The sequence below is a fragment of the Pseudophryne corroboree genome, chromosome 9 (genome assembly GCF_028390025.1).
Source record: "Pseudophryne corroboree isolate aPseCor3 chromosome 9, aPseCor3.hap2, whole genome shotgun sequence".
Taxonomy (NCBI): Eukaryota; Metazoa; Chordata; class Amphibia; order Anura; family Myobatrachidae; genus Pseudophryne; species Pseudophryne corroboree.
This window is the reverse complement of record NC_086452.1, coordinates 385,667,594-385,691,976: the sequence shown is the minus strand read 5'-3', so window position 1 is coordinate 385,691,976 and position 24,383 is coordinate 385,667,594. Positions and strand designations below refer to the sequence as shown.

General features: G+C 43.4%; 1 protein-coding gene across 17 annotated transcripts in view; it reads right to left on the bottom strand.

Moving 5' to 3' along the window:
• Nucleotides 1–24,383, bottom strand: part of CACNA1D (calcium voltage-gated channel subunit alpha1 D) — a 923,074-nt gene that overhangs the window by 520,214 nt on the left and 378,477 nt on the right. For 16 of the 17 annotated variants that reach the window (XM_063940823.1, XM_063940810.1, XM_063940825.1 and 13 more), the window contains exons 4-7: nucleotides 8,660–8,799; nucleotides 6,604–6,755; nucleotides 4,974–5,126; nucleotides 565–761 (exon numbers count right to left, since the gene is read on the bottom strand). In XM_063940823.1, the coding sequence (XP_063796893.1) occupies nucleotides 565–761; nucleotides 4,974–5,126; nucleotides 6,604–6,755; nucleotides 8,660–8,799 (642 nt within the window). Of the gene's footprint in view, nucleotides 1–564; nucleotides 762–4,973; nucleotides 5,127–6,603; nucleotides 6,756–8,659; nucleotides 8,800–24,383 lie in introns of those variants that run through there. The other variant, XM_063940822.1, reaches the window with a different exon arrangement.

Sequence of the window (24,383 nt, the reverse complement as noted above, 5' to 3'; positions counted from 1 at the left end):
ATAACTTGAACATTATTTTTCATACTTAAACATAATGTAATACAATATGCAATATAAATAATATAGTAGTATTATTATTATTTCACTACCATGTAGTAAAAGATCATACTATGGTGCCCCTCCTCCTAGCTGGAGTCCTGGAAGCTGTTCTGTGAAGTTTTGTCCTTCCCCTTACAGATTTAGCTGAAAACTGACAAGAAACTAGGACTAGTCACAGGCCCTCCCGCTCACCGCCCCTCCACTGACATATAAACTGGGAAATTAAAAGGATTGGGGGCATCCAAGTATAATCTTTTTAATAGTAGGAAATGCAGCTTTAAAAACTATAGACAATGGTGGCAGCCATTTTGTGGCCTGAGTGATTATTCAAGACCAGGGTCTCAATAATACCACTGTGCTTAGATATGTTTTATTCCCATGAATGCTGAGTCAGTCCACAAGATGGCTGTCTCCATGAAGTGTAGACAAGAGGTGATCTTTAAGCTGCCTTCCAGTTGTCATTTGCATCATGTTCCTAAATAATAATGTGGGATGTCAGGCTGTTGTGCAGGTGAAGAAACTTACCCAATATAACACATCTGTCCAGCCCTCCATTGTAATACACTGGAACACAGTTAACATGGCAAAGGCAAAGTTATCAAAGTTGGTTATGCCGCCATTAGGCCCAGCCCATCCGCTCTTACATTCTGAGCCGTTGATAGGACAGATGCGCCCATTTCCTGAGAAGGCGCACGGTGCAGGTTCATCTTCAGCTAGAATTTCTGTGAAATGAAACATATATATCCTTGAATTAACATAAAAATATAATATATACAGTGGTGGCCAAAATTGTGGACACTTTTTGAAATTTCAATGTTTTTTAACTTTGAATGCTTATAAAACTGTTTCACTTCATGCAGCGCAATGATTCATATATCAAATTAAAGGAAATTTAATGCTGAATTCAACACAATAAACAGAGGTCAAATATTTGCATTACAAGGGAAGTTATGCTACTTTCAGTCAGACAAAGAAGCACAGATGCGTGAGATTCAAGAAGCGGATAGTAGTAACAGCTACTACCAGCCAATCGGAATTGTCGTTCTGAGGATCAATCAGCTGTCATTTATGAGCAGGTGCAAGGTCATGTTCAAAGGTGGGAAAGGTCAGTTTGGCTGTTTCATTTTGCAGAATAAAGTTGGTTACCTAAGTGCAATTCCGGTTGGATGTTTATGTGTATTGTTTAGTGCTATTGACGGTGTAAAAAATAAATACAACAATGTCGTCCAGGCAAAGTGGAGACTGGTCACCCAGGAAGAGATTCTGGATTGTGGTGTTACGTGAAAATGGTCTTTCATATGCAGCAATTGCGAGAGAAGTTGGTGGGAATGTGAGAACAACAGGAGTACGAATGTTTTGTCTACGCTATCAGGAAACACAATCTATACAAAACAAAGAGGGAAAGGCCGGAAAAAGTGCACAACAGCTGTCGATGATAGGAGAATAAAACAAATTTGTGTCAGGGACAGATGGATGTCATCTGCGGCCATTAGCAGTGAACTGAGTGCAACTGGTGTTTTTGTCAGTGCAAGGAGGTTGGGCTGAAAGGTAGGATTCCCAGAAAAAAGCCATTCCTAAATAAAAAGCAGTGGCAGAAACCAATACAGTGGGCAAAAGAACACATTGCATGGACAGAAGGTCAGTGGAAACAAGTGATATGGAGTGACAAAACTAAGACATCGATATTTAGTAGTGATGGGAGAAAATATGTGAGACGTCGCATCGGGGAAGAGGTACATCCAGATTGCATTCAAGTGACAACAAAGAATCCTACAAGTGTAATGATCTGGGCATGTATGACAGCAGATGCTGTAGGCCACCTTCATGTCATAGGTGGTACACTGAACAGCAGAAAGTACATTGACACCATCCTACAACGAAAACTTCTACCTTCTATCAGGGATCTTTTTCCAGATAATGCCGCATTTCTTTTCCAGCAGGATTCAGCTCCCTGCCACACTGCATGGATATGCAAACAGTGGTTCACGGAGAAAGACATACAAGTGCTGGGATGGCCAGGAAACAGCCCAGACCTGAACCCCATAGAACATTTGTGGTTCCGTTTATAAAAACTGGTACATCTGAGGTGTCCATCCAATAAAAGAGAATTAATTGAGGCTATAATTGTCTCATGGCACCACATAATATTGAAGGAAGAGCTCCAAACATTGGTTGGCTCAGTGCCACATCGATGTGCTGCTGTCTTGAAAAATAAAGGTTACGCAACGAAATACTGATAGGACAGTAACATCAAGTACACATGGATTTTCACCTTAAAGTGTTGTTTTCACTGCATAACTTCCCTTGTACTATAAATATTTGACCTATATTTATTGTGTTGAATTCAGCATTAAATTTCCTTTCATTTGATATATGAATAATTGCACTGCGTGAAGTGTAACAGTTTTTATAAGTATTCGAAGTTGAAAAACATTGAAATTTTAAAAAGTGACCACACTGTATGTAGTGGCTAGTAAGCTGCAGAGCAATATCATAGGAGAATATCACTACTTAATATTACTATTATTGTTATTACTATTATTATTATTATTATTATTATTATTATGGACCTTTGATCACATTAATTAAATCTGTAACAAGGATGTCACCAATATTGCATAGTTCCAACATCTAAAATAATTTGCGGTAATGTTCTGCAGCTGAGCTGGGGCAGCTATACATGTATCTGTCCCACATGGCACTAAGCATCACACTGCCTGTGGGAGGAGGTTCTCCCTTTTCTTACAAAGCGCGGTACACACACTCCTGTCCCCAAACAAGACCACTTTTATGAAGGCTCCTTCAAATGATTACGATCTTAAAATGCAGCCTTCGGGCTAAATATGGCTATGCACCCCTGGCCTAGAGCATAACATAATTGAGCACATCTGGTAGCAGTTATTTAATGAAAACAATAGATTTTTAAAACAAAGGCTATAAACCAGTGGTTCTCAACTTCAAATACATATGTTTTACCGGCAGATTGGATGCTGGCTGTCTGTATACAGCGGCTTCTCATCTTTCGGAATCCCAACAGCAAGTCACCTTGCAGGCTCGCTGCACTCACCACACTTCGGGTCCAGTGGCTCGCTTCACTCGTTACAGGTAATATTCCCACTCAGTTGGTGGCGTGGACACATTAACCGAGTGGGAATAACCTGCGGTGTTCGGGATTACGTCTGGCGGCATTTCACCGGCTGTCAGGATTCGGGCGATGGTCTCCTGATTGCCAGGATCAACAACAGTCGGAATTTTAACTGCATCCCCTTAACTCAAGTCCTTATGTATCACCATCAGGTCATGTTGTGTGGATTTCTTTAGTCATGCACTTATTTAGTCAAGTTACTCAATTTTGCTGGGTTGGTATTTATCCCACCTGCTTCCACAGACACAGACCGACAAAACATGACCTGCTGGGAAGACTTGAGGGTTGTGGCTGAGAACCACTGCTTTAAATAATTATTACTGATAGTAATACTGATTATTGAAGTGGTGGTAGTAGGTCATACAGTGATACTTTGCAATACCGCTGTCTATTTGCAATGGCAAATTCTCACAGTGCCAGGTCAGCCACTATGGGAGTACCAACATTTCTGTCAAATAAGTATTTTTTTGTATAACACACAATTTTATACACAATGGTAGACTGCATAGATATACATAGGCACTTATAGTTACTCTCTAGAAACATATACACATACAGAAAAAGACAATACAAGTACTATCCTCCTTCTTGCATAGTCCTGACGCCCATGTCTCTTCTCATCCTCTAAAGCAGTATACTGAGCCTCGCAGCATATTTTGTGGTCGATTTACAGTTAAGTGCAAGGTGACTGCAATTACTCCCATATTGCCAAAATAGAATAAAACCGAGATATCAAGCCTTAAACAGAGCTGTACACATCTGCAGTACACAATCCCTATTCATGCGCTTGGTTAAATAGCCAACATAATTTTCAGTGCGCGCTTGCATTAGTCATATCCTTGGTGCAACAGTTTTGTCTGAAATCTGTCTGATCTATGCATTATGTACAACTCAGCATGGTCCCCAGTTGTGAGTACATCCCCTTACTAAACAGCCTACAGGCAAAGGCCCTGTTGCCATTCTGTTATGAAGACGCCTGTAGATGCGTACACTTGGCTAAGGAGCATGCACGTTGTGAAAAGACACAAGATCTCTCTGTATAACGGAGTTGTGTTCACCTACGCATCAGCCCCATTAGCTTCAGTGCAGCAATACTACTAAGCCGAGAGATGTAGTCTATTTAAAAAAATAGTTATACCAATTGTATTTAAATAGCGTTCTTTCTCCGACAGGACTCAAGGCGCTTAATAGGATATTATATTACTATGGCTTCTTATTTTGTTAAACAGGCCACGTATTTGCTGTCACTTAGTGCTAAGGTAGGAAAAGATAATGGGAAACATATGTACATGTTCTTATACTGTATTGTTGTCATTTCTGTACTTTTTGATGTAACGACATGTATTCCTCTTATTATTATTACTTATATGGCGTCTCTAAAATTCTGCAGCTCCATAAAGTAGGTACGATGAGACGAGTAAACAAATATTGGGATGACATACAGTAATCTAATATAACTTTACATACTATAATATGATGAATATTGGTATGACATATAGCAGAACAAGTAAAAGATACAACAAAACAGAGGTGACAGAGAACAGGTTGCACAGTAGAACGCAGACATGTACAGGATAGACTTAAAACAGGCTTAAAGAAAAGAAAAACACGGTGCATAGAATATACCATAAGTACAAACGATACGGAATATATAAGAGGCGGTGGGTCGTGGATACAAGAGACTGGAGGGGCCTGCTTGTGAGACCTTACAATCTAGTAGTGAGCTTAAACAGTGAATTGTGAAAACATGGGTACTGTTATTAATACATATACATGTTCTGTGACCTACCAGAGCCAAAGAAAAAACAAGATTTGTGCATTTTCCCCACAAAAAGCTCTAGTCCAATAATAGCATAAATAATAATAACAAACAAGACCAGGAGAGCGATGTGCAGCAGGGGAACCATGGCTTTAATGATGGAGTTCAGGACAACTTGTAAACCTAGAGGAAGAAGAGAGCGGTTATTTAATTAAATGGAAAAACTAAAGCTCTATGCGCAAATTCTCTAAAATTTAAGGGGGGTACACACTAGACGATTTCAGCCTAAAAAATAAACGATAACGACATAAATGTCGTTATCATTTATTTTTAGGCTGAAATCGTCCAGTATGTATGGGGGTAATATTGGTGACCGATGAACGATGCTCGCTCCCGCATGTCGTTCAGCGTTCACCAATATTGAGCTGACATGTAGCTCAACCCATCAATGTCAGGCTGAGCTGAATGTCTGGGAATGCCGCTGGTGCCGTCACCGAACGTTATCGTTAAAGATAACTTTCAGTGTGTACGCACTATATCATTGAACGCTATATCGTTCAACAATATAGTCGTCCATCCCCGGCAATTACGAATCGCCTAGTGTGTACCCGCCATTACAAGGAAATGCAGAAAATCCCCCAGTGTGCGGAATGCGATCCATAGTTGTTATTGCTGCAAAACGGTTTAATGAAAGCCACAAATCTTGTGAAATATAAATTGACAAAAATTGTGCGTGTTCCGCACAGGATTCTTCTCTTGTATTGTACAGAATGTATTGGAAGTATATCTATTTTAATCTTCCTCATTATTTTAAACAATTACTATAATAAAAGTTACATTTTAACTTCAAAAATCATTCCACGCACCACTAAATGTGCCTCTAACAAAGAGTCTTCTTTTCTCCCCATTACAATATATAAAAATTAACTAAAGAGCAATTAAATTTTTTTTTTTACATTAATGTATATCTAAACCTCCCAATATATTAATTGTGTAAATCAAGATGCTTCTGCCTCTACACCGGCAGCATATGAACAGTTTACTACATCAGCAGAAACATGTACTTGTACCTGCCCTATAGTATGCTAGCTACAAAAGATCTGCCTTATAATTAAATGCCGCTTTAAAATTAGTGGTGAACTTACAGAAAACACAGTGTTTCCGTAAGCTTGGAGCCTATAACATAACTCCCTATATCCAACAGGATGTAGTTATGTGACCGGCGGTCAGTAGACCGCCGGTCACAATACCGGCACCTACATCCCAAACCCTCACTATCCCCACGGTCAGCATATCGACCAGCAGGGACCATTCCCACTCGTGGGTGTCCACGACACCCACAGAGTGGGAATAGAACCTGTGGCGATCACAGCTCACCACCAAGCCTGCAAGGGGGTTCGTTGTGGTCACCACCCCACCCCACCCCCCTCCACTGGGCATCTAAATGCTGGGATTCCACCGTCGGTATTGTGACCGCCGGTCACACATACCTAACCCTATCCAACATCTGATAAACACCGAGATGTTATTCATATGATCTCAGAACCTCCAATGTCAGTTTCAGCATCTCGTGTACTTTTTTTTCCATTTTTTAAATATTGTCTTTGATAAATACAATATATCCTGAGCATTAACAAAATACAAGAGCTAGAAAACTTACTGGGTACTCCAGACACTAATCGCAGGGGGCGGAGCACACGAAAGGCTCTTAGAGCTTTCACATCAAAACCACCAGATTTCCCAGTCGAGTGGTTTCCTCCTTCAGCTTCTTTGGTTCCAAAATTGAGTTGTTCCAAAGCTACACTAAACAACCTAAAATAGGAAAGTAAGAAAAAAGTATTCAAAGTTGTACAATATGAGAAAGAACTACTCAATATTTCTATACAATTTAACAAGAAATTAAAACTAATTAAAACCAAAGTATTTTAATTTAGCAGAGTGCTCAGCAGTACGTGGTGGTATAAATTTGAATTCGTATAATTATTTTTCAAAACCAGAAATAAATCTGTGTAATAATTTCAGAAATTATTAAAATGAGCACCGGATATAAACCTGATGTTTTAAGAGAGGACTGGCATCTTTTTTTTAGACAAATCTACATTTACCAACACAAATGTCTGCAAGTGGTCAAGAAAAAGATGTCATTGGCAAATATTGTAACACAGCCCTTAACTAGAGGAAAGAATAAATGAAATGTAGCAATTTATTTTAGGAATGTATATACTAAACATGATCACGACAGAATACATACTAAATGCCGACGTTCAGGATGCCGGCAGTCACATGACCGACCGCTGCATCCCGACACTGAAGATCCCCACATCAGGGGGGGTAAGTATTTCTACCCAGCCCTGTCCTCTACCCTAACCGTTACTCTTGGAGGGTTGCGGCTATGACTACCCCTCTGAGGGTGTCGGCTACGGTTAACCCTCGGGTGTGGCGGCTAGGGCTAACCATCCTCCCTAGCCCTAAACCTCACTAGCACCTAACCCTATCGTTCCCCTAACCCCCTGGGCCCTAACCCTGAACCCCCGATACTCACCGTCGGGATGTTGGCTGGTCTGAGTGGTGTCACATGACCATCGGCATCTCAATAGCCGGGATGCTGAACACATCCCATCACAATTAATAGATCACAACAAAAGATATTCATAATCAATTTACACTGCCTGTAGTTATTGTAAGGTCCAACTGATTCAGAGACGGAGAGAGTAGCACAGCTGCTACTGTGCTAAAATATGCAAATGTGTAAATAGACGCCATCGGACGGCTTTTGTGATCCGCTGCTGCATCTGAAATCACCAGATTACTCTGCGTGAATATAGGCCATCTGCTTTCAAGCAGAAAACAGGGCCAACCCGTATTGGCGATGAAAGGGGGGGGGGGGGAGGGGGGGAGCATTTACCCGGGTCTGGGTGTGTTGGTCAGCTGCTAAGAGGAACACTGGAAGAAGTCTCTCCCCATAAGTGCTGGCTGCTATGTGATTGGCAGGGATCTGCACTTGCGCAGTACAGATCTTGCGAACGTTTAGTTCAACAAACATCGGAGATACACAAAAACCATCAGGTTTGTGTACATCTCTGAATTAGGCCCACTGCCCCATGCAGAACCTTTGATATACTGTAATACCTACTCTAAAGGAGGCTGTACAAAACAAAATAAAATCAGATGTTAATATAAAAAAAATATGTACAGACATGCAATGTAACACGTAGCTCCAAGAAAAATTTCCACAAAATAAAACCAGCCTCATAGGACAAATCTATTTATTTACAAAAAGTAGAACACATAAATCATATTAAGGCTGTGACTACAAGAAAAACACAGTTATATTGCAAGAGATCTGTCAAAGTTTGACAAATTCTGTGTTATACATGGTTGCCGTGGAAACAGCTTAGCGCTCACTGCTCAGTAAACAATCTGTACACACTGTCACACACTCATGACAGCTCGCACTTCGTTAGAATTGAGATATGGGAAACGATGGCTAACACAAGTGTCAATGTGCTATCATTTATCAGTGTATTCATTCCAATAATTTCACATCTAATTTTCATAGGGGAAAATGTGCTGTAATATATAGCAACAAATTATTATTTTTTGCAAATACGACAAAGCAAAATGATGGAGAGTCAGGTCTGTGGCTTACAGTACCTCCTGACTGTGCATCAGATCTGCTTTCTTTAATCAATAAAGTAGTATAATAAAGGACTTACCCTACAATTACTATGACAAAATCCAGCAAGTTCCATCCGTTCCTTACATATGCATTGGGATGCATTACTAGACCATATGCTATAATCTTCAAAAAGGTTTCAATTGTAAAAATGATGAGAAAGGCATACTCTACTTTTTCCTGGAGAGAGAGAAGAACACATTCCAGATTACAGAGTGAACTGTAATAACGCCATTGATGTAGATGTAAAATAACAGATTTAGTTTGGTGCTTATTCTTGTAGATTAGGTTTCAATGAAAACTATAATGCAATTGGTATAATAAAGCAATCTTAAGTGGACACTATGTGGACAGTGGAAATACATACAGTATGATATGAACATTGAAAAACAGCCAAATGCTTTTTATCATTTTCATGGATCATTGATCAAATGTTTACACATAGTTGACTTTATACAAAATAAATGTTATATGAATGTATCCTAATCTGGGATAACATATTCAGTCTGGTAAAATGTGAGTATATTATTTGGGAACTTTTGCATACCATAAATGTAAACTACTGTATTATACAGAATGCTCTCAGTGATATACAACAATAAAAAGACATGTACTATACTACACCTCCCAACATTATCCCAACATAGAGGAGTGGTCACACCAGGCTGGAGGATTTTCCGTGCAATAGCACTGACCCCAAACCTCATCCGCTTCCCTACAAGAACCATGAATTGCTGAGCACACTCGTTTCTAGTGCACATGGCCCCCACTCACTACGGTGAAATATATCCCAGCATTCAGGATTGGCAGAACTGTCCCCTCAAATTGGGACAGTTGGGAAGTACAGTATACTATACAGCAGTGGTTCTCAACCCCAGTCCAGGTCATGTTTTGAGGATTTTATAATCATGCACAGATGAGTTCATCTATTCTGCAGGGTTAGTAATTACCCCACTCGCTTCCACAGACAGAAATCCTCACAACATGACCTGTTGGGGAATCTTGAGGGTTTAAGTTGAGAACCATAGCTAAAATACTTCCTGCCCCACATTCATGAACAACTCTCACACCTCATCAGTAACTGCCTTATCTACCTCTTCTAATTATCCTACTCATGTCTACCACACCTCTCCAAACTACTCTTCTAGCTTTGGCATCCTGTTTATCCCTTTCCCATATGAACGGCTGGAGGCTGGAGCAAATTGTCAATCACTTTCACTAACAATTTTGCATCAATAGTTATCAGCGATATTGGCCGGTAGCTGAAGCACTGTGCAACAATAACAATAGGAGTAACTCTAGGTCTAATTCAGGTTGGATCGCATAAGCTGCACGTTGGTATAAAAGTCAGGCATCTCTGTAGACTCTGTAGTCATCTACTGGATCCGCTCCAAATGTCACTATTGAGTTTCTTTTCCCTTTTGGGGGGGAGGGAGAATTATACAGCTGGAGCACTGTGTTAGGTTCTTGCTCTCTTTCAGGGTGATCGAAACATGTGCTTCAAGAGATTGTCGGGACAGACTCACCCCCCCTACCTGTCTCTCTCTACTGACAAGTTCCCATTCTCCTTTAAACAAGCACTCTTCTCACCAATCTGGGCTTTACCAACTGCATGTTTACAATGGCTTAACTATTCTTACTCTAGTACTGCTCCACACTCAGTATATCGCTCTGCAAATCCCTACACCTGTAACCAATATCTCCAATTTAAATTACTCACCTCACCTACAACGCGTTCAACACCCCCCTTCATAATTCCCAAATCCAAACTCAATTAATCTCTCTCATATCCTTTCAGATCTGCCTCTGACCTAGACATAGCCTCTATCCTAATACAAACTTGCCTGCTTTTGAAAAAAGCATTTCAGGGAGATTGTGAAAGTAACACCTATCAACGCGGATGTGCGCTGCTACATCTGAGAGGCGTGTCATAAACATGACTTACATCCAAATGTAAATAAGCCCCAAAGTTAGTCAAATATATTTGTTCAAGAAAAGACACTGATATTTTTCAGGATTTGTTTGTGTATTGTGTTTTACAGGAGGTTCCATATACTGTAAGTGCCCATGAGAAACCTTATTTAAAATGCATGTAGCCATAGGGATCATTGGGGCAGATGTATTAACCTGGAGAAGGCATAAAGAAGTGATAAACCAGTGATATGTGCAAGGTGATAAAGGCACCAGCCAATCAGCTCCAATAATAAGAATTTACTCACCGGTAATTCTATTTCTCGTAGTCCGTAGTGGATGCTGGGACTCCGTAAGGACCATGGGGAATAGCGGCTCCGCAGGAGACTGGGCACAACTATAAAGAAAGATTTAGGTCTAACTGGTGTGCACTGGCTCCTCCCACTATGACCCTCCTCCAGACTTCAGTTAGGATACTGTGCCCGGAAGAGCTGACACAATAAGGAAGGATTTTGAATCCCGGGTAAGACTCATACCAGCCACACCAATCACACCATATAACTCGTGATACAATACCCAGTTAACAGTATGATAACAACTGAGCCTCTCAACAGATGGCTCAACAATAACCCTTTAGTTAAACAATAACTATATACAAGTATTGCAGACAATCCGCACTTGGGACGGGCGCCCAGCATCCACTACGGACTACGAGAAATAGAATTACCGGTGAGTAAATTCTTATTTTCTCTGACGTCCTAAGTGGATGCTGGGACTCCGTAAGGATCATGGGGATTATACCAAAGCTCCCAAACGGGCGGGAGAGTGCGGATGACTCTGTAGCACCGAATGGGCAAACTCTAGGTCCTCCTCAGCCAGGGTGTCAAACTTGTAGAATTTAGCAAACGTGTTTGACCCCGACCAAGTAGCTGCTCGGCAAAGTTGAAGATCCGAGACCCCTCGGGCAGCCGCCCAAGAAGAGCCCACCTTCCTCGTGGAATGGGCTTTCACTGATTTAGGATGCGGCAGTCCAGCCGCAGAATGTGCAAGCTGAATCGTACTACAGATCCAGCGAGCAATAGTCTGCTTTGAAGCAGGTGCACCCAACTTGTTGGGCGCATACAGGATAAATAGCGAGTCAGTCTTTCTGACTCCAGCTGTCCTGGAAACATATATTTTCAGGGCCCTGACTACGTCCAACAACTTGGAAGCCTCCAAATCTTTTGTAGCCACAGGCACCACGATAGGTTGGTTCAGATGAAACGCTGATACCACTTTAGGGAGAAACTGGGGACGAATCCTCAATTCTGCCCTATCCATATGGAAAATCAGATAAGGGCTTTTACATGACAAAGCCGCCAATTCTGATACACGCCTGGCCGAAGCCAAGGCCAACAACATGACCACTTTCCACGTGAGATATTTCAAATCCACGGTTTTAAGTGGCTCAAACCAATGTGACTTTAGGAAATCCAACACCACGTTGAGATCCCAAGGTGCCACTGGAGGCACAAAAGGGGGATGAATATGCAGCACTCCCTTAACAAAAGTCTGAACTTCAGGTAGTGAAGCCAGTTCTCTCTGGAAGAAAATCGATAGAGCCGAAATCTGGACCTTAATGGAACCCAATTTAAGGCCCATAGTCACCCCTGACTGTAGGAAGTGCAGGAAACGGCCCAGCTGAAATTCCTCCGTTGGGGCCTTCCTAGCCTCACACCACGCAACATATTTTCGCCATATGCGGTGATAATGGTTTGCGATTACTTCTTTCCTAGCCTTAATCAGCGTAGGAATGACTTCCTCCGGAATGCCCTTTTCCTTCAGGATCCGGTGTTCAACCGCCATGCCGTCAAACGCAGCCGCGGTAAGTCTTGGAACAGACAGGGCCCCTGCAGCAGCAGGTCTTGTCTGAGCGGTAGAGGCCATGGGTTCTCTGAGATCATTTCTTGAAGTTCCGGGTACCAAGCTCTTCTTGGCCAATCCGGAACAATGAGTATAGTTCTTACTCCTCTTCTCCGTATTATCCTCAGTACCTTTGGTATGAGAGGAAGAGGAGGGAACACATAAACCGACCGGTACACCCACGGTGTCACTAGAGCGTCCACAGCTATCGCCTGCAGGTCTCTTGACCTGGCGCAATACTTTTCTAGCTTTTTGTTTAGGCGGGATGCCATCATGTCCACCTGTGGCCTTTCCCAACGGTTTACAATCATTTGGAAGACTTCTGGATGAAGTCCCCACTCTCCCGGGTGGAGGTCGTGCCTGCTGAGGAAGTCTGCTTCCCAGTTGTCCACTCCCGGAATGAACACTGCTGACAGTGCTAACACGTGATTTTCCGCCCATCGGAGAATCCTTGTGGCTTCTGCCATCGCCGTCCTGCTTCTCGTGCCGCCCTGTCGGTTTACATGGGCGACCGCCGTGATGTTGTCTGACTGGATCAGTACCGGCTGGTTTTGAAGCAGGGGTTTTGCCAGACTTAGGGCATTGTAAATGGCCCTTAGTTCCAGAATATTTATGTGCAGGGAAGTCTCCTGACTTGACCATAGTCCTTGGAAGTTTCTTCCCTGTGTGACTGCCCCCCAGCCTCGAAGGCTGGCATCCGTGGTCACCAGGACCCAGTCCTGTATGCCGAATCTGCGGCCCTCTTGAAGATGAACACTCTGCAGCCACCACAGCAGAGACACCCTTGTCCTTGGAGACAGGGTTATCAGTCGATGCATCTGAAGATGCGATCCGGACCACTTGTCCAACGGTCCCACTGAAAGGTTCTTGCATGAAACCTGCCGAATGGAATCGCTTCGTAGGAAGCTACCATTTTTCTAAGGATCCGCGTGCAGTGATGCACCGACACCTGTTTTGGTTTTAGGAGGCCCCTGACTAGAGATGACAGCTCCTTGGCCTTCTCCTCCGGGAGAAACACTTTTTTCTGTTCTGTGTCCAGAACCATCCCCAGGAACAGTAGACGTGTCTTAGGGACCAGCTGTGACTTTGGAATGTTTAGAATCCAGCCGTGCTGTTGTAGCACTTCCCGAGATAGTGCTACCCCGACCAACAACTGCTCTCTGGACCTCGCCTTTATCAGGAGATCGTCCAGGTACGGGATAATTAAAACTCCCTTCTTTCGAAGGAGTATCATCATTTCGGCCATTACCTTGGTAAAGACCCTCGGAGCCGTGGATAGGCCGAACGGCAACGTCTGGAATTGGTAATGACAATCCTGTACCACAAATCTGAGGTACTCCTGGTGAGGATGGTAAATGGGGACATGCAGGTAAGCATCCTTGATGTCCAGTGATACCATGTAATCCCCCTCGTCCAGGCTTGCAATAACCGCCCTGAGCGATTCCATCTTGAACTTGAATTTTTTTATATATGTGTTCAAGGATTTCAAATTTAAAATGGGTCTCACCGAACCGTCCGGTTTCGGTACCACAAACATTGTGGAATAGTGACCCCGTCCTTGTTGAAGTAGGGGTACCTTTACTATCACCTGTTGTGAATACAGCTTGTGAATTGCCTGTAACACTGCCTCCCTGCCTGAGGGAGTGGTTGGCAAGGCAGATTTGAGGAAACGGCGGGGAGGAGACGTCTCGAAATCCAGCTTGTACCCCTGAGATACTATCTGAAAAATCCAGGGATTCACCCGTGAGCGAGCCCACTGATTGCTGAAATATTTGAGACGGGCCCCCACCGTACCTGGCTCCGCCTGTGGAGCCCCAGCGTCATGCTGTGGACTTAGAGGAAGCGGGGGAGGGCTTTTGCTCCTGGGAACTGGCTGTATGCTGCAGCTTCTTTCCCCTACCTCTGCCTCTGGGCAGAAAGGACGCGCCTTTAACCCGCTTGCCCCTATTGGGCCGAAAGGACTGTACCTGATAATACGGTGCTTTCTTTGGTTGTAAGGAAACATGGGGTAAAAATGTAGACTTCCCAGCTGTTGCTGTGGAAACGAGGTCCGAGAGACCATCCCCGAACAACTCCTCACCCTTATAAGGCAGAACTTCCATGTGTCTTTTGGAATCTGCATCTCCTGTCCACTGCCGAGTCCATAACCCTCTCCTGGCAGAAATGGACATTGCACTAATTTTGGATGCCAGCCGGCAAATATCCCTCTGTGCATCCCTCATGTATAAAAGTGCGTCTTTTATATGCTCTACGGTTAGCAATATAGTGTCCCTGTGACATCACATTTACAGGCATCTGCTCCGCCTCCACATAAGCCTCCTCATCAAACATGTCGACACAGCCGTACCGACACACCGCAAACACACAGGGAATGCTCTGACAGAGGACAGGACCCCACAAAGCCCTTTGGGGAGACAGAGAGAGAGTATGCCAGCACACACCAGAGCGCTATATAACACAGGGATCCCACTATAAATGAGTGTTTTCCCTTATAGCTGCTTTTTATATATCAATATATATATATATATATATATATATATATCCTGCGCCTAAATTTAGTGCCCCCCCCCCTTCTCTTTTTTACCCTTCTGTAGTGTTCAGACTGCAGGGGAGAGCCAGGGAGCTTCCCTCCAGCGGAGCTGTGAGGGAAAAATGGCGCCAGTGTGCTGAGGGAGATGGCCCCGCCCCTTTTCCGGCTGACTTCTCCCGCTTTTTCTGGAATACTGGCAGGGGTATTTTTACATCTATATAGCCTCTAGGACTATATATGATGTAGATTTGCCAGCCAAGGTGTCATATATTGCCCTCGGGGCCCCCCCCCCCCCAAGCGCCCTGCACCCATCAGTGACCGGAGTGTGAGGTGTACATGAGGAGCAATGGCGCACAGCTGCAGTGCTGTGCGCTACCTTGGTGAAGACCGAAGTCTTCTGCCGACGATTTTCCGGACCTCTTCATGCTTCTGGCTCTGTAAGGGGGACGGCGGCGCGGCTCCGGGAACGAACACCAAGGTCGGGTCCTGCGGTCGATCCCTCTGGAGCTAATTGTGTCCAGTAGCCTAAGAAGCCCAAACTACCACCTGTTAGGTAGGTTCGCTTCTTCTCCCCTTAGTCCCTCGCTGCAGTGAGTCTGTTGCCAGCAGATCTCACTGTAAAATAAAAAACCTAAATATACTTTCTTTCTAGGAGCTCAGGAGAGCCCCTAGTGTGCATCCAGCTCAGCCGGGCACAAGATTCTAACTGAAGTCTGGAGGAGGGTCATAGTGGGAGGAGCCAGTGCACACCAGTTAGACCTAAAGCTTTCTTTATAGTTGTGCCCAGTCTCCTGCGGAGCCGCTATTCCCCATGGTCCTTACGGAGTCCCAGCATCCACTTAGGACGTCAGAGAAATGTAAATTAACAGTTAGGATCTGATTGGCTGGTGCCTTTATCACCTTGCACATATCACTGGTTTATCACTTCCTTATGCCGTCTCCAGGTTAATACATCTGCCCCACTGTGCCTTATAATAACCAATGCAGGGAAATCGCACTGATGATCCCATTTGAATGTATTTATCTCTGATTTATTTATTTTTCCCAAGAAAGTAACAGCTGCATAAGGGTGGTAAGGTGCAATCAGGGAGATTGCTGGTCTAATCAGGGAGTAATGGTGCCCATACACTTGTGCGATGCCCCGCGATGCGACATCGCACCTGAACTGCCAAAGTGACTACCATGTGATCATGCGATAGATCGCATGGTAATCGCGTGATGGGCACGTCACCGCTGAGTGGGAGCGGCCTCTGGCCACTCTCGGCAGGTGGCCATCGCACATCGCAGTGCGATATAACGCATGTGTTTTAAAAACACATGCGATCGCACTGCGATGCGATAAATATTAAGTGCAGCACTTACTATTTTGCCACGTGATATTCAAGCAGCGTGCCCGCTCATCGACTCGCAGGGTGCTCAATATGAGCATACAATCGTGCGATTGATCGCACAGATGCGATCGAAATCGAAGGATTGTATGCTATATTGTACAAGAGTATGGGCTACATAAAGGAGATTGCTACTATTACAGGGAGTCTCCTGCAGAATGCGGGAGGGTAGGCAACTATGCCCTGAGACACATCTCCCACTACCTAAAAGACGTTTCTACTGACCACTACTAAGCTGATGTAGCTGTCATGTGTCATGAACTCAGCCCCCCCCCCCCCTCCCCCACACCTTTTTGTTTCACATATGTACTTACTGTATTTTGTCTGGAGAAAGGCAATACTGTAGGTTATACGAGCGCTTGTTAAAATGGTAATTTAAGCATAGAGAATATCTCTTGCTAAACAGAACTGTTTGTAATTACCTTGTTACTATCTGTTACAGTTATATTTGAACTGTTACATTTTTACCATTATTATAAAAACACATGAAAAAATGCACTTTAACTGATTGTATAACAGGTACTTACAAACAGTTCTATTTAACAAGAGAGATTCCCTATTAAATTGTTTTTCTACTAACAAATAGAGCAGCTTTTTAACATAAATTTATATTAGCACGATCCACAGACAAATGAAATAATTTATTTTGTCTACTTTATATATTCCTATTCAGTGGCAGATTTTACCTTTGGGTTACAGCCCCCCAGTAAAATCCGCCACTTCAGTGAGCCGCTACATTGTGACTGGCAGAGACTTCCTATTGGAAGTGCTACCTGTCAGTCACAGACACTACAGGTAGTCCCATTGGGAGATGTTTTCTTCCGCTGGACCTGTCTGCGATTAGCAGAGAACATGCTTCCTGTGGGAAGCTACTCCCTGCTTTTCGGGCAGACTTACATGGCTTTTATGGGCTGCAGCCAATGTAGCCCATAGAAGCCAGTGCTTTGCGCATGCGCAGTCCCACCGCCACTTATGCACATGCGCTGGTCCTGCCACCTGCCAGATCCATGGCGCAGATGCCAGGACCAGGCTGGCTGGGGCTCTCCTCCTACTGCAGGCAACACAGGTAGCGGCAGCCCCCTCATCCAAAGAGGTAGGAGCGGCCCCTGTTCCTATCATATATATTCTCATTATCGTTTAATGGTAAAGCACCAAAATATTATGAAACGCTTTACACTGAGGGAATAAAACTAATTACATACAATAAAATCTGAAACAGAAGGTAAATTGTCCATATTAGCAGAACAGGGACTATTTCCACTCGTGGGTGTCCACGACACCCATACAGTGGGAACAGAACCCATGGCGACTGCAGGTCACCAGCGAGCCCGCAGTGTGGCGAGCGCAGCGACTCCGCAAGGGGCTTGTTTCACTCGCCCCCCCGCTCCCGCTGGGATCCCGGTGTCAGTTTGCTGCCAGGATCCCTGCATTGGTATGCTGACTGCCGGTCAGCCATACCACACCCTATAATAAGCATATAAATACTTTTATAAAAGCTGTAGCAATCCAAAGAAGACCTGCATAAACTATAGACAGTGATATGTCTACAATAGAGCAATACATGGCATGCGGTCATGTGACCGAGTGGGACTATTCCCACTTGTGGGTGTTCACGACACCCATAGAGTTGGAATAGAACCTGTGGTGAGGGCAGTGACCCACTGAGCCCAATGAGCGGCGAGCCCAGCAAGCCCACAAGGGACATCGTTGCGCTGCACACACACCCTCCCCCCCCCCCCCCCCAACACACACACACACACACACACTGTCAGACATCTAACAGCCGGGATTCCGTCATCAATATGGTGACTGGCAGCCTCCAAACCACCGGTCAACCCCAGCACAGAGTATGCAATTCCCCCACCGAGGCGTGGTCAGCAGTCTCTCTCCCAACTCTGAGTCCATACGCCAGAAACAGGGCATACTTTAGCTTGTGGCTGACAAAGAAATTGGAGGATCCTCCAACAAAATAAATGTCTCATACAAAGATGTATAACGGAAGCAATTATATATTTGGTGCTCGAGTTCAGGGAGATGGAATCGATAAACCCTTCAAATAGCTGAGAGAGAACGACGAGGATCCCATCAGCTTATCCAGGATGTCGTCAGATCACTGCAACACTGACAGCAGCAGAGTATGTTAGGACACTAGTGGGCTTATGTTGAGAGACACTGTGACATGTCCACTCATATGACTGTGTGAGGACAGAGCTGCATGTGATAGGGTCAGTGTCATGGAGTCATGCAGTGAGGAGGGGACTGGAGGTAGCCACTAAGCTGCAGACTATAGCTCCCTAACAACACACAGCAATGATACTGTGTATCTAAGGCTGGGTAGCACTGTGCACATAGTGACATTGCAAACAATTTTTCCCGAAAACGATATAATTCATACACACTGGACGATATTGTCACCCGGCCACATCAAGAAGTAAGCAGGCTTTCATGATATCTTTACATTTCAAGGTAGAAACTAAAGATATCAGACATAGTTAACGACCCTTTGGAGCGCACATCATTAACGATATACAATGTATACACTCTGGATGATGTGACCAATATATTGTCTGATCTGCCGAATCGGAAGATATATCGACTGCATATCGTCAAGTGTGTACCCAGCCTAAGGTTCCTGATGGGTGCACCATAGTAGTGAAATGCTTGCTTGCTTACTGCCTCACACCACCAAGCCCTTGTGGGTTCAATGTCCACCTATCTGTGTGGAATTTGAATAACAATTAATAAAATAACGATAAATTGTGGCATGAAACGCACTTAAATATAGTTCATATATCCAACTTGTTGAAAAAATGTTATGAAAACATTGTAGAGGTAAAGTAATAATTACACATCCACTGCTGCATACATTGCTGCCCAATCAGAATGAGTGACTCATAATGTGGGACAGACCCTCACTAAAATATAACAGCTTGTGGTGAGCAACTTTTAATATTTATTTCAACAATTATTATTTAGAACGGTTTAGGAAATCCGTAGTATGCAAACTAGTATTACCGCTATACAAAGATTTTTTTCAGGTTTATTTTTATCATGGATATTAACCTCACCTCTTATACACTCAAATAACAACTCAACCGGCACAAGTCGCACCTGTATCAGGTAAACAATGTCAGTTTTGGGTCTTTAAATCCTTGGAATCTGCGGGAAATATTGGTATTGTTGTCTAGTAGGACAGAAACAGCTTTTAATCTGATTTAATGATCTCATAATAATAAGATTTTCCAAAATTGTCTGTTAAGGTGAAAACCAAATAAATGTGTATTTCAAATGGTGTTTGATTATCTGTAATCTTTGTAAACATATAATAAACTGATATTTCCGTAAATGTTCATCAAAAAACATTTATTTTGCACTGAGAGCCTTAAAAAAAAAGGCGCACCACATTCATAAATGCAGCATGTACATGTAGAATAAACTTGTATGTGGCACTAACTAAGGAGATATTTCCATTTGCCATAGCTGTACTGGTGTTGGAGTCACACAACAGTGTAAGTACATTAAATAACTTGTAATAAATCAATTACATAAATAAATAAATAATCAATCCTGGGCCAACCAACTCACGTAGTCAAATGGACAATAAGAAGAGTAAATAAATGGTAAAAAAGGAAACAAAAATAATTTAAAGCCGCAATTTCATGCACAATGTTAGTGTAGTGACATACAGTACACTCACACTAGACTCGAAGATCATATATAACACATAAACACGACCCTATAACCCTCTTGGTCAATCTCTTTCCCAAGATGTTTATTTGGATGCTGTTACGAGGGGTAAAACAAGTCCGCTCCTGTCCCTGATCACTTCTATTTCGCACAACATCGGTAAAGTTGCTCAGAAGCTAATATTAAAGTCTTTTACTAGGGGAGTCTAGTTCTGACCATCTGACTTTGAATTTAGGCCTGTGCCAATGTAAGCAGACGGACTCAGATGTGAAGCTTTGGACCTCAGAAGTCCTCATCATTTGGCGTAACTCAGATGCCAAGCACCTTGGCTGAAAGTACTGTATACCTTAGTGTAACCTGGACCGGAGCACCAAGGTCATAGTTAGCGTCTCCATCAAAACTGTGAAGAATTAAAATAACTGTAGACTTTCACCTCATTTGCTATCCATCGGGACTACATCATCAAACATTATTTATTCAGCTAAAGAATATGATGCGGACCCATGGCCAGATTAAGGGGTGGGGGATAGGGGTGGTCTTCCCAGGGACCAACACACAGGGGGTCCCCACACATCGCCGGTCCGCGAAGAGCTGCTTCTGAAAGCATACTGCATACAGAGCAGCAGAAAGTATTCAGAAGCAGTGGAGTAGCTAGGAGTGGCGGTGCTGCACAGGCAATGAGTAGGAAGGACCTCCCGCAGTGAGGACCCTGCAATGGCTGAGAGCGGCACTGGCAGTGGCTGGGAGAGGCACAGGTAGTGAGAAAAGAGCACTGCAGAAGGGCCCCCCAGTGACGACCCTGCTGGGAAAGCTCCATACTGAAGATCCAGAGGGATCCCTGGTAGAGCCAAAGAGGAGCCGCTGGTGATACTGCTGTGTGTGAGACGCCTGGTTAAGTCTCTGTGTGTGTGAGTGTGTGTGTGTGTGTTTGCGTGCGTGCGTGTGCGCGCGCGTGTGTTTTGTCAATTTTTATTAGGTGAGAGCAGCACCCATAACTTTGTTGCCATGGGGCCCCCAAAACCCTTAATCTGGCCCTGTGTGGACCACCATTCCTTGTCCAAAGAAATCCTATTCTCCATTGTCCATCTAATGTGTGCTCAGAGCCCACACTATGTACCTGAAGCTGGAATGGAGCAGTGACATTTACAGGACCCCCGTGGATGTTTCTGGAATATCCAATGGTTTTTCTTCTGTTCACATGTGCTGTAGTTCTTCAGTGTAACCCGCATAATGCAGTAACATTATTACAGCACATGGCATGTAGATGGCATGAATCTCATCTAATACACACACTGGAGAATGAGCAGACACGGCATCAAACCTGACAAACTAATCTGGATTAGGCTTTCCTCACAAAACTTGTGAGTGATAGAAAATGTAACATGAAAGTTAGAAGTAGGTCAGCGCACTGATGCCGATATAATGCAAGAAAAAAACTATACTTTTCTTGATTAGTAAGGCCAACAACAGGCATGCCATTAACTGCTTCTGTGCTGGGTGAGGGCCCAGATGTTCCCAACAACATGCGGACTAGATAAAAAACTAATAAAAAAAAAATTCTAGGACAAATCATGTAAAACATGTTACTGCCATATATTGTAGTACCCAATGACCCGGTGACACAGCACCAGACTATTTTAAACTGTTGAGGCCACTTATACCCCTTTCACACCGCCTGAGGCAGGTCGCACCCAGAAGCCTGACACGGGAGCTCCCAGGGTACGACCCGCGCCTCAGGCGCCCCACCGCCACTGTCTGCAACCTGGTATATTGCCGGGTTGGTGACGTCAGCGGTGACGGAGCTTGGAGATCACAATATGAACTGCATTTCAGAAAATAAAGATCTTAAAACAGATATCACTAATACCCCTTTCACACATGTCCGACCTGGGCTATTGAACACAGATTCAAGAAGGGTCACAGCCGCTTGAAACCCCGTTCACACTGCACGCTGGACTCAGGTTATTGGCGGGTCTTCCCTCTGACGGCACTTGGATATTACATCATCTCCAAGCACCGGAAATACAACTATCTGTATACTTTTACACCACAGGCTACCCGGGTCAGTACCGGGTTTGACCCTGGTAGCGGGCGATTCCTGGGTAACATAACCCAGGTACACCCTTTCACACCGAGCCTGGTCTCAGGATGCCCCAGTAATAACTGAAGTTATAAGATTTGTGTGAAAGGGGTGTGATTGGCATGCTAGGTGGGTAGTTCATAGATACGGGATCGGTATGAAATACCTACAATCAAAAAGATTAATCCTAAAGGAGAGACTAGAGGTCTGTAAACCCATCAATGGTAATCTGGGAGCTCAGAGAGGTACTGACTCGGAGCCCAGTTACATATCTCCCAACATTTGAGATGTGCGTGCTGTAGGCACACGGACAGAATAACGGGGTGTGGTTTGCTGTTACGGGGCACGGCCTCGAACGCAAAGCAGAGACAGAGATCCACACCTCCGTTTTCATCATGCTGGGGGCTTGCCCAGTACTCCCGGAGCTGCTGGACAGTCCCCAGCCTCTCCTGGATCCAGAATAGCACCCGTCATCAATTCTCTGCTGCAGCCCGCTAGTGGGACAGCGGTACAGTCCCAGAAAAATGGGACTGTCCCACTGAAACCGGGACAGTTGGGAGGTATGAACTGGAGCTGCAATTGCTAGTAGTGAAATCTATTTTACAAGATTTAACTACGGGTATTCTAAAGCAGGTGCGGGGTAATGGTGTTCAAAATTAATTATGTGTGGACAACCCACGTTACAAGAGCCGCCAAGGAAGACTAAATAGATATGACACCTTTCACACATTCTGTCACGAGTCAGAGTGTAATCATTATGGATTATTCGCTGCTTTTACCATTGGGCGCTCTGAAGAATTCTGAACTTAAATAAAAGCAAAATCATCTAGAGCAGAGAGGCCGCAGGCTGGGGAACCAGGCAGAAGGAAAACGTAAAGAATTAACAGCACAAGAAAAGGACAGAAACCCTGAAACTGAGCAAATTGGAAGTGACACAGAAAACGCTTCTATTATTAATAGGACAGTAAGAGAGAATGCTTGCATGGAGAATCCACTACAGACATCAACATTTTAAATTATAAATACTGTACTCATTCATCTGGGGAATACTATGCATGTCTGGAGCAATGTTAAATGAATCATTGCCAAAATATGCTGTGCTTGATATGTTTAACCGTTTCACTACCAGAGACACAAATAAATGGTAAAGGGGCTGTGTTGCATGGTAGACAGGACCACTAAGGCTAAAATACAGACTGATCTGATATTTTATTACGTTTATTAACAGTTCCTTACATAGCGCCAGCGTATTCCATTGCGATTATACTATTGGGACACATGTGGAAGACTCATGCAAGGTAATGTAAATGGTAACATTCATGATGGAACTGGAGATATTTGATGTTACATTGCATTTACTATGCAGCTAAACACAAGGTATTTGTTCTCTGTTCCTACTTTACAGTAAGAACATTCTGCAGTATCTCTGAGGATTAAAGACAGCAAGTCTGCTATACATAGGGAAAAGACGCTATCACAACTTTTACTTATATATTTGCTAATATATGCAGCACTTACAGTACATCTGGACTTGCAAATTTGTGTACACAGCCTGCAGACAAAAATTCACAAGTCTGGGACGAGGTCAAGCCTCGCGTCTAATCTAATTGACCCTTACAATAGTTTTTGCAGTGGGCAACTTGTACTCACTAGACCAAATCCCATGTTTGATTTATTTATTTTCACTTTTTTAATTAAAGTTTATGTCTCTGCATTCACAAGTGCACCAACACTAGAATTTCAGTGTGACCCAGATTATATGGATCTTTGATTTGCTGCCTGACATGGCAGATCTGATTATTTAGCAAAACATAAATTAACTATTTAAAATAACTAAAAAGCGATAATTAGTGGTTACATGTGCATTAAAAATACACTGAAGTGTATATATATATATATATATATATATATATACACACACACACACACACACACACACACACACACACACACACACGGTGAACCAAAAGTAGGTGGACAGTAGATGGAATAGGGTTTGTGAAAGGTAGACTTCAAAGCTTCAAAGTAAATTGTGATGGTCAGCAGTTTGCGCACCTGCGTTGATAACATTTTTAGTGCTTTTGTATTGTATTAGTAAATATAATTGTATATGTAATCTCAAAATAAATGTTATCATTTACTGTCCACCTACTTTTGGATCACCCTGGATAGATAGATAGATAGATAGATAGATAGATAGATAGATAGATAGATAGATAGATAGATAGATACATACATACATACATACATACATACATACATACAG